The sequence below is a fragment of the Phallusia mammillata genome, chromosome 6 (assembly GCF_965637545.1).
Source record: "Phallusia mammillata chromosome 6, kaPhaMamm4.hap1.1, whole genome shotgun sequence".
NCBI classification, from domain to species: Eukaryota; Metazoa; Chordata; class Ascidiacea; order Phlebobranchia; family Ascidiidae; genus Phallusia; species Phallusia mammillata.
This window is the reverse complement of record NC_137257.1, coordinates 4,018,113-4,029,862: the sequence shown is the minus strand read 5'-3', so window position 1 is coordinate 4,029,862 and position 11,750 is coordinate 4,018,113. Positions and strand designations below refer to the sequence as shown.

The window sequence follows — 11,750 nt, the reverse complement described above, 5'->3', positions numbered from 1 at the left end:
CCTCTTTAAAACAATGCTTTTGTGCAAAGATCACTGCACATAACTGACTGGAAACTAATGCAAACTATTGAACACAATATTGTTGTTGGTGAACGTTAGGCTGCAATAGTTATGACGCACGACTTTATGGCCGTTAAATTTGTTGAAAATAGTTTCTTTTATCATAGCTAAACGTACAAAACTAATCTAATGCACTAATGTATGTCTCAAAGCTGATCTAAAAGTAATAGAAAGAGTTAATTTTTAAGAATTTCACCTTTGATCACTAAACCGTATACTCCTACCTTATGTCTAATACATACACAATTACTGTCTGTGTCAAGAATTTTTTTTGCTTATCACTGCACGTTTTCCTATTATTATGTCTCTCATTGCACGCTTTCTTTAATGCGTGCTTTTGGGGCAACAACCGACAGGAAATCATTGCACGTATCATTGCAGGAAATGACTATAACGTTTTCAAGTATGACTTACCGGATGGCACAGATAAACATGACTGGGCCTTTTTAAGTTGATTTGGGTCTCTGCCTTGATTGCAACATTGTCATAAGGCAGTGGTTCTCAAACTTTTTTGACCGCGACCCAAATCTGGGTTTTATGAACATCTTACGACCCAAGCCTCAAGCATAAAAAATGTATTAACGAGGCGGACACCAATTTTCGTCGCTGCATAGGAGTCTACCCATGTAAAAATGGCTGCAGGCTTAATGAGATCGTTTCGTTCGACAACACTGCATAACACACTTTAAGCTTTGTAGCGCCATGATTATTGATAAAAGTGAATCTCAAATCTAAACATGTTTCCTTGTACGAATACTTACTCATCCTTTAACGCTAACTGTTACATCTCCCGTTCAGTTATGCAAGATTAACTTGTCCTATTATTTCCCGTGCTACGACGTCACATTCGCCATGTGCGTAACAGTATAAAATTAGAAAGCTATTGTCTGTATGTTCTAATGATTGGTTCATTTTACTGTACAACGTAGTCGAGTGAGACGACTTTATTTCTGCATTAAGTAAATGCGTTTATGTTTACTTCATGCAGTAATAGTTCGTTTGGGCAGAATTGAATCAACATAGCGCGACCCATTTTTTGACCCTGCGCGACCCATACTTTGAGAACCACTGTCATAAGGAGTTAAGACGTGCAAACCTAAAACAACTATACCACTGCAAAATAAGCAACACTAACAACCCACCAATTCGCAATTGGTAAAAATTTAACTGATATGTAATATTGTGGGCAAAGTTGTAATTTAGAATGCATCAAGCCAATTTTTACAACAAAAAAAGTTAGTACTAGACTTAAAGAGCCTGACGTACAATTTTGCATAAACTTAGAGCGCATTACTTGATTAGTCGAAGGACAATAAGCAAAACTAACTGTACATACAATATATAATTCATACAATATAAATTATAATGGTAAAGTATTCTTTCAGAAACTGGCAAAGGAATAAAGAACATGAAGAGATACCTTGAGCTCTGTCTGTAGCTTACTTGTTATTTATTGGCTGAATAATTGTAGAAAATCCACTATCGTTTGTTGTTTTGCAGTGATTGAAGACCAAACTTACTTTCTGCAGTTGTTTTACAAAAAACGTTTTGCATGTCAAGTAACTGAAAATTACCCGATTTATTCATTGCGTTTAAAAAATAATTTGTAGTTTTCCATAAAATTGTGCATTAGCTCAGTTTCTTTTTAAAAATATAAGAGGTCAAAACTAGTACTTACTTAAATACAAACCCAGCCATAAAATATACATCTAAAAAGCTAGAATAAATGTGATCAAAAACGGGAAAAGAACACAAAGCAATGACCTTAACAAGTTGCGTTAGGTTGTATATGAATGTTCAATAATTTACTTTTCAAAACAACTAATACAATCGAATAATGAAGATATATTGGCAGAATTGGGACACTGTCAGATTCCCAATTACAAGACCAACCTATAAATTTATAATCTGTAATATTTTACAACTAAGGACTATTTATATCGGACCAAAAGGCTTTGAACAAGGACAATTAAAGCCCCGAACCGCCAACTAGTTATGCTTGGTGCACTAGCGCCGCTGGTGGTTGTAACTGGCTGTCCAGTTGGACATTGGTCGATAACTCCGGTAAGTGGAAATCCACTGGATGGCGCTGTGCAGTTCCTTTGCTCTTCCACATAAGGGAGTGTAATCTCCACTGGTGTGTAATTCGCGAACGCCTAAACAACACCGTAGATTAATTGTATGTTTTGACAAAACAGGGGACAAAACAAGGGACAAAACAGCATTGCAACAATTACGAAGGTAATACTCGTACTGCTTGGTGGATGAAGACTAATGAGCCTTATAGCAATGGATGTAAGTTCAGAAAAACATTTAGTGTTTTTCTTAACTTACATCCATTGCTATAAGGCTTATTTGTTCATACAAGTTTAGTTGTCAAGAATTGCCGTTTCGCCTCTTGTTTGTGTTGTGGTGTTGATATTTCTCTTTCTGAAACTAATGTCACCAAATAATTGCACATTAGAATGTAATTTAGGTTCGACAACATGTGGATATAAAAAAACGTATAAAACATTCAGTCATGCTGGGGAAAGAATTGAAAATTGCAGGGAATATCTCAAACCACAACGCAAGTCATCAATCACTAGATATGCTCAACTTTCACGTTTTATAACGTTTCCACGTAGCAATGCCGTTTAGGGCTCGGTAACTGTTGAATGCAATTGTATCGCTATGATGTCTTCCAACAAGCGAAATAAACCACACTCAACGCTAAATATTGAAATCTTACCGAAAAAAATAGAATAAAATAAAATAGTGTTTTGATAACTAACTAGCAATACCTTTCCATAAGTTGACCCATAACACTTCACATCAGCCAACATCGTTGTCATATCAGTTTCAAACTGTTTCACCTCTGCTTCGTCCCATGTAAGCTGTGTATACATACAAAATCATATTTGTCAATTCATAGTGACATTTTGCATGAAATAATTTCATGTGACGTTTCATTAACTGTTCTTCATTGTATGTTGCGCCGTTAAGCTGAATTACATGTTTTGTTGTAATAACTTTCTTCTAATCTAAAAGCATCAAGTCCATAAACGAAAATTAAGCTGCTGACGTTGCACACTGTTTCGACATACAAGGTCTCATGAGAAACTACTTACAGCGTTTATATTTTCCAAAGCTGTCTTGTCTGCGTATTGGTCAGGTTTTAAAATCATGATGTCTCCCAAGTTTTGATATGCACCGTTTTCGTTTCCTATCTCTCTGAAAGGAATAATGAACGTTTAAAACAACATTCAAACTATGTCTGCCAACAACATTATAAATCCAATATGTTGCTTTCCGACTAATAGAAATCCTATTTCGGTCTAGAGCAGTGGTTCCCAAACTTTTTCATATTTTTTTCAAAACGGTCCCTTTGCCATTATTTCGAGTGCTCGCGGTCCTTAAGCCTAAATGTGTATTTCATAAAAACGAAAGTTGATTGCAGGATTTTAGCTAGTTATGCAAAATTGCGCATAACAATCATCCAAAGACAGCATGTGACATCACAAACAGGACAAAACCATTACGATTGTGCGCGAACAATTGCATTTTTTATAGTCATTCAATAAAGGCCATGGTTTAGCAATGTAGACAGTCGATTTTCAATTCTACTTTGATTTAAACTTATTTAGCGGCACAAACTGACGCAAAAGAAGATTATAGAATTACTTCAACCGCTTCGCGGTCCCCCCAAAATTGCCTCACGGACCCCAAAAGGACCGCGGACCCCAGTTTGGGAACCGCTGGTCTAGAGCATCTAACATCATGATATGCACCATACAAAACCTTGCCGTGAAGGTTGGTGTGCACGAAAACTTTAGGGCTGTACCAACTTATGAATTTATGTCCATCTCAACTCATTACTGGCCAATCTGGTGAACCCCTGACAGCTGACATGTGAAGCATACGAGTCAGGCAACAGTGCTTGTAATTCGACTCTCTGGTTCAAACCCGAGCCTGTGTAGATCGGTTAGTAGTGCGCAAGTCCAGGAAAGACTCCTGTCACGGGTTCGAATCCCACTGCCGGCCTTTCCTGCCTTCGCTATATGCCATATATATAGTATATGGGATGCTTGGTAGACTGACTTATTTCAGTGCGGCGCCTTCAATGGGCCTGGTGTACTATGACAACTCCAAGAGGTTTGTTCAAGACCACGATTACTTTACAATCATAAAATCAATGGCAGTGTCTTGCACCACCTATCTGAAATATTTGCATTTTTTTTCGTTTGAGCCAGTCAGGTTTAATTAATAAATACTTGTATTGTGGCAGTTTACTTGTACGACTCAAATCCGAAATAACTCATCAAGTCGTTGAGCTTCGGTGCTTCCACGCAGTAGGATAGAGCAAGTCTGGGGTAGTGATAAACAAAAGCGTTACACATCTCGTCGTTGGTCGAAAAACCTCCCTGGAAAGAAAATAGAGTTAAGTAAAAGCTCATACTTGTTGGTTCAGATCGGCGTTGTTCTGTTTTTATCGCAAAACCAAAATGTGTGGTGGTCTCATGTAAGCTAGGTTTTGGGTGTTCACTCCTGGTGACAAAAACAATATTTATTTTCCACATCTGGCAATCATCAACCATATAATTGAACCTTGATTTTCAAAACATGTTTTCGCCAGTCCAGTGTGTCTATAACGCCAGTAAATTGAACAAATGCACGAACACTTATTAGAATTATGCCTGGCAACAATAGCCTATTTCACTTATTAAAAGTATAGATAAAAATATGAAATAATAAGAGTGTGTAGTCTAAACCATGTGCTACTGTTTATTTGTTGTGCGACTAAACATGTTTAAACGGTAGAGCTACTAACACCATAACGCAAATGACAACCAAAGTTGATTTGGTTATATCTCCATAAATGCTCACAGTTAGGGCTATTAGGGTCGGGGTAAGGTATTAGCACTTAGAATTCAATAAAACTAACCCAAAAAATTAGTTACTAATGTAATAATGTTAAAAACTTATTTCCCAACCCAACCCATTTATAGGCGCTAAATAAAAAATCCAGCTCTTTACGCCCCCTAATCGACTTTGGTTGTCATTTGCGTTATGGTGTTAGTAGCTCTACCTGTTTAAACAAAAACAAAACAATAGAAATCGGCGAGACGGAAAAACGACATGTTCTTTATAGACATCTTTGTTGTTATATATATTTGTGGCCCGTAAGAAAAAAAAGACTTTTTAATTCAAAATACAAACCTTACCATGGTAGTTTCGGATTTTCCTTTCGATTGATAATTGCACACAACTCGCAAGGTGTCGTCCAACATCACGGTTCGTTCCTCTGGTAAATATCTCGTTTCTTGATAGTTAAAATCGTAAGCTTTGTCACCAGCAATGGTAGGAAGTTCAACGCCATTTCTGCAGTAAGTGATTTGTTACTAAAATAGTTTTCAAGGTCGTCGAAGTACTTGTTGATAGTAAAGTGGCACAACTTAGAGCCTAATGTGAGCAAAGTACGGTAGAGTATCGGTGGACCCTATATGTTACATGTCAAATATGTTACACATTTTAACTTTCAAGAAACAAGCGAAAACCCTACTCAAAACCTCAAAAAGTTCCGGCCAAAACCCCAACTGAAAAGGCTCGAATGTAAATGAAGTTCGACAAGCAAGGCAGCATGAAGTTCGATGTAATGTAAGTTTTTACTTAAAACATCAACCCACAATATTTGATATTGTTGCAAAGTTAAAACCTTGACCTGAATCTATTCCAGTTTGTTTAACAAAATAAGCAGGAGCAGACTAAAAAGTCTGACTTACAACTTTGGTATCCAAACTTAGAGAGCATTACTTCAAAGATAGGACATGCGTAATAGCTTATAATAGTGAAACAATTCTTTGTAAGGAATGAGGTAACGTTAGCTTGTTAAACACCCAGCTATGCACTTTGTACTGTAGGAAAATAAACGTACCGAATATGCTGCAAAGTGATTTGTCGTCCAAGCAAATGACTGTGCAGCAGCGCCGCAAAGACGTTAATTGATTGGTATCCATCCTGTCCAAAGCTCTAAATTGCAACATTTAGATAAGATATCTTTGATTAATAAACCGTTAAATACACTTTTTACATAATCAACATTCATGCAAAATGGCCGATTTTAAATGTAAACCTTGAACCCTAAAGTTGTTTAAAAATACTTTACAGTTTAAATATGATGGGCCAAACGGCTATTGGTAACAAATAACGCAAATATGATTATCTATGCTTACAAATGACATATGCGTTTCATCATAAAAGTCAAAACACAAAAGAAAATTTGAATCATTAAGAAAGTATTATTTAATGACACAATTGAATTTCTTTAAAAAGTAGCCTATACAATAATATTTTAAATATACTTGCATAGTTTAAACATTCTGCAGTGCAGTCTCCATAGCTGTAAAACGCTTCTGCGTTTGGTGGGATAATGTGCTCAGTGCCCGAAATACTGACTCCAATCTCAATAATTCCAGCGTCGTATGTTCGCACGTCAGGTGTGTAAACAAATCTTAACCCAGACGAGTCCACAATATCTGATAAACAATACTGCATGTGCGGTGTGTACGTTAAATGCTATAGAAGAAAACGATAAAAAAGTTAACCATAACTGATTTTTGCTCTTCATTGCATTATGTTCGATTAACAGATGTTTGGCATTTAATTTCGTAAAAAGTTAAATACAAATAAACAAATAAAACAACAAAAACAAACATAATAAACAATTGGGCTTGAACAAGGCTATTAAGTGCTGTTTGACATTGGGTCCAGCAACTAGGTACTTGGCTGGTTAAATTTATTTGAAAGAATACTGACACCAAGTTGAAAGTCAGGCCCGAGTCAAGCACGTTTTTTTGAAGAAACCTAAGTCCGAACCTGACCCGAACCGACTCACAACTCTGATTCAACTGAAATGGACTTTTTTCGCCAACTAGTTTCTACAAACATTTTAACAGCACAGACCAAAACTATACTATACCTATATAGCAGTTAAATTTAGACTTATTAAAGATGCGTTACGATTTGTTACCAACCTGATTTCTTCAAAGGATTATCATAATGAGTTTCAACGACAAGGTAGTGCGGAGAATCGGCGGTTCCAAGTGGTAAACCGGCATGGGTTGGGTAGTAGAAAGCCTGGAAACAAAGGAAAACGTCACAAAACCTTGCGAAAACGGTACGTTGTAGACCAGTGGTCGGCAACCGCCGGTCCGCGGCCCGGTACCGGTCCGCGACGAGTTCGTTACCGGGCCGTACAGTTTTCAGGTTAAATGCTTTAAAACATTTTGCCCTACTATCCCGGGGATGATAAACTAATTTATATGTTTTTATTGTTAAGTATTAGTAGTTTTTTGAGGACCGGTTCGCGATAAATTTTCACTTTAAAAAACGGTCCGCAGTGCATAAAAGGTTGCCGACCTATGTTGTAGACAATAACGTGTTTACCCAAGCGACCATAGATCTCAGTATACATTTTAACATATTTCCTAAGCAATTTGATGAGCAAAGTAAACAGAAGAAAAAGCGGCTGTTCTACACAGGATCTGTAGTCGGTACAATCTAAAACTGCACGCCTTCTTAGTCCGCTTAGTCCATACCTAGCCCTCTTAGCCCGCACACGCAAGTTTTTTTCCTGATTTTAGGGCTATTGGGGTTCGGGTAAGACTTTGTAATTAAAATAATTATATTATTTATTCACCTATACCCAGGGTTAGCGCTGGTTAAGTTGGTTAAGCGGGCTAAGTCGGCTTGTAGACTTAAGACGGCAACCCTCTGAATTAAGCTGACCGAAAGTCGAATCATATATACTTTTGCCCTCTGCTTGTGCTGCACAATTCAGATTTTGGTACTGATTGCATGATTTGTGCGGCAATTTGGCCAACGTTTGGGCCTAGGGTTCGCGCCCTCGCTTACAAGTCTGTCACTAACTGGTAACAAACAATATGATGATTATACAAGCATACCCCTCCGCCGATGGACCAGGAATGGATTGTTGAACTGCATGAATAAAAGTCCGGTGGCATATTGCTTCCATAACATTGTGTGTTCGTTCCAACCGCTGTTTCATCCTAACACAGTACAAATTGAAATAAAGTTCTAAAATATAGTTTGTTGATGCCAACTACAATTTAGGCTTGAGCACAAGTGACTTTAAAATAAAACATGCGATTTTTGATTAGAATTCGCCGATACAGCGTACATACAGTGTAAAAAAAACAATGTAAAAAATGTACCAAATCTTTGTCAGTGCATTCAAAGACGAGCATATGATGAACATTAAGCTCATTTCCTTCTTGAATTATCGGCTCAATCTGTAATAGATTTGTAAATATATTAAGCGTTAACGTCTTTTAAGCTCACCAAAATAACAAGTAGATAAAACGTAGTCGTTTATTAACCGATCCTGTAAGAGTGTTTTATTGCCATTAAAATAAATTTGTTGTCCAAACGTTTAACGTCTGTTTGTGTTTGTTAAGTAAGTATTCTAAAAAGTCATTAAAAAGACCTAAAAGAGCGAATGTGACTTTGCAGTAAAGGAAATTCCTGCAGTCCTTGTCCAATCCCCTAAAACTGTAAGGCAAGATTTTGAACTAGATACAACAAAAAATCGAGCTTTTGCAACACTACTTGCACTTTTACCCAGTGGTGGAATTCATTTTTTTGTCAGCCGGTTCTATCACAAAAGTCATATTTTTCAGTCGGATCTATTACAAAAAGTCCATTGACAGTAACCATTAATGCTAACCGGTTCGCTGATATCATAACATTTCGTGAAACGGTTCTATAGAACCGGTGCGAACCGGCTGAATCCCACAACTGCTTTTAACTCGCATTATTAACAAACAAGGTTGAACTAACCCACAAAACATCTTTCTCTACTAAAACCTACAAAGTAGGTGAGTCTCCCCTAATTAGATGTTTTTGGAAACGTTCATTAGGCGGATACACAACGTATTGGTTTGCTTACCTTAACCACATGGTGTTTAGTGGTTAATCGTGGCAACTTGAATAGTCTGCAGTTGTAGTAGGTGTCGAGATCAGGTACATTAAACTTATCATTCAACAAGTCAAATTGAAAATGTCTTTCCCCTTCTGGAAACCTAGATTGTTCAAAATTTGGTTGGTCCAAAAGTAGAAGGCTTTTTGATCCTGCAGAGACATTAACATTGTAATTGTACAATAAAATGTAGCCATTTTGAAACTATTACATACAGAACAGTAGCAGTCACTAAAAATTTTATTTTCTGGTTATAATTATATTATTGTTGTAAACAATTAAAATTTTCTGAACCCTTTATCCCCTTTTTGGACGAGATTTATTTATTTTATTCAAAACCATAAAATGCGGTTATGTAGGCACACATCTGACATATTTCCATGCAATTGTAAAAGCATGTTTTCTGACTGTTTTATCAATTTGGTTCTTTCTGTTTTGCCATATTAAAGCAGTTCATTTTTGATCACGTTATAAAAGTACTGTTTAATAAGACGTTTCCCAGTTTTGTAACTTGTAAAGATTAAAAAGATCTGTAAATTGTAGTGAATTTTGTTACCTCTTCGTTCTGGTGTGTGATAATCAAATTCATTTAGATCATCCCCTGAATCTTCCGATCCCCAAGCGTATATTACTTTCATTGTGTCAGTCTGAAGACAAACAAGACAAAAAATGGTTCAAGCCGGGGTCGGCAAATGCCATGCAGAAGGTCTGTGCCAGTAAGAGAAGACTTTGCCTCTGGGTCGTGCAGCAAAAACATCAAATAAAGCGTAAGAAACACTATGAGATGCCATGTACTACACCCCATAGATAATCACCGTAGCGAACCCCAAAGCGGCATGACTAATGATGAGCATTTATTATACCAAATACTTGTCGATCTCAGAAAAACACAATTACCCGAAACAAAGTTTAAACAACACCAGCCAACAAATGCACGACAGGCGAGACTAGACAAGAACGCACTTAACTGGTCATAAAAACTGTTCGGCAAATATTAGACCTGTACAAATATCAGTTCACTTCCCTGACAAAAAAATGTTGATTTAAACATTCTTCGCACTCACTGTTATTTCCATATCTTGGTCGTCGCAGGCAGCAAGCTGTCTTCGGAACTTGAGCACAGTCCAACCGTCGCATTCACTTCCACCCAATAACTCGACATTCTGTACTGTGTCCAGAGGCGGGTAAGTATTGCCAGCTGTAACACCGTGTCTGTCCTGAAATCGGTATTGGGAGCATGTAAACTGATGTAGTCGCAACATAAAAGTGATTTGTGTGACTTTCGGTCAATTTCGGGTAAATTTTAGGTCAAAGAAAGTGCTGCTGGTTAAACCAGCTCATGCAGTGGACGCAAGATTGGACAACACACTTAAAAGTCGCCTTAATCAAAACTCACCGTAATTGTTGCTGTACCGTTATTTACCCATCCCACGTTAATGTCCGCGCCCATCATTGACCCACCAGGGGAAATTCCTATTCCAACCCATCCGTTTGTATTTCCATGCACCTGTTAATTTTGTTGCAACTCATTAGTGAAATCAAGATACAAATCATTAGGTATAAAGACCTTCCAAATATTTGAACGACTATACTAACTGCACTACGGTAAACCTTTCAAACAACAACTGTCTCAAAGCTAAACGAGCCATTATCTCACGAATGCAACTCTCTGTGACTGTAACACAAATCTTAAACACGAGAAATCACCTTCACACACATAACATGACAAATATGCACTAGACAAATGTATTAGTTCTGGTTTTAGCAATAGTAACATCAATTTTCACAAAACAGTCAATACGTTTAACACATCACAAAACAGCTTTGCATTTCCTATCACTATTCACTCTACTGAACTGACCAAGAACGTTATTTCATGAATCCAGGTCAAACGCTCGTTTTCAAAACAGCGTTTATTCGCAACCACCTGTTGAAGCGCCTAAAGCAGAAAACGCGTTTTGTTACCAATTATGCAGTCTCGCCGGAAAAACTCGCAGATCAACAGGTTGCGTACAGACGCTTTTTAGTTTCACATGAACTGTTCATAAGATGAAAATAATAAATACAATGCGATATTTTGAGAGAATATAAAATTATATCGAAAAAAAGTGTGGAATTTTTAATACTTTTTGTATTGTAAAATTAGAACTGATTACAACAAAGTTTGCCAATTAAGGCGATGCGTCGCTTCAAAAGGTGTCGTTTTTTGATAGAGGCGATTTATTACATTTACCCGCAAGCTTACTACAGATGTTGGTAAATTAAGATGGACCAATACGTTATAAGTGCTGTGACACGACTAGCAAGGTAAATGTATACTAAATATTTTTCTGCGGTACATCGTTTGATTTACTTACGCAAATGTTTATGTGAAATTTAAAAGACTGATTTTAAGAACCTTTTAAAGACGGTGTTATATTCACACATACAGGATCACAAGTGCAGAGGCACTTTCCTGGGAGTATTTGCTTTGAAGGTAAATAAAAGTCGATAATGTTGTACGCGAAACAAAAACAAAACTTATGAGTACATTTTTGCCACCAAAATCTGCAAACTGGTAAACGAAATGACAAGATTTAGTTTAGAATTAAATGGTTTTGACCATGTTGTCTGACCTCAAATGTGATGTGAGTTTGGTTAAACTTCCAGTACAAGTGAATTTTTCCGTTCGGTTCCAACTGGGCGTTGTGCGTGAAAGACTCGCTCGGTTCCG

The 11,750-nt window shown here is 37.1% G+C and overlaps 1 protein-coding gene across 1 annotated transcript; it reads right to left on the bottom strand.

The window, feature by feature from the left end:
* Window positions 1–1,205: 1,205 nt before the first annotated feature.
* Window positions 1,206–10,575, bottom strand: LOC145233943 (DBH-like monooxygenase protein 1). The gene is made up of 14 exons (XM_080098702.1): window positions 10,434–10,575; window positions 10,102–10,254; window positions 9,594–9,684; window positions 9,008–9,189; window positions 8,274–8,351; window positions 8,004–8,108; window positions 7,074–7,176; window positions 6,406–6,575; window positions 5,975–6,069; window positions 5,265–5,421; window positions 4,333–4,463; window positions 3,171–3,273; window positions 2,844–2,936; window positions 1,206–2,216 (listed from the first exon to the last, which is right to left on the bottom strand). The coding sequence occupies exons 1-14, from the start codon at window positions 10,488–10,490 to the stop codon at window positions 1,992–1,994; spliced, it is 1,743 nt and encodes a 580-aa protein (XP_079954828.1). The 5' UTR covers window positions 10,491–10,575; the 3' UTR covers window positions 1,206–1,991.
* Between the last annotated feature and the right edge of the window lie 1,175 nt (window positions 10,576–11,750).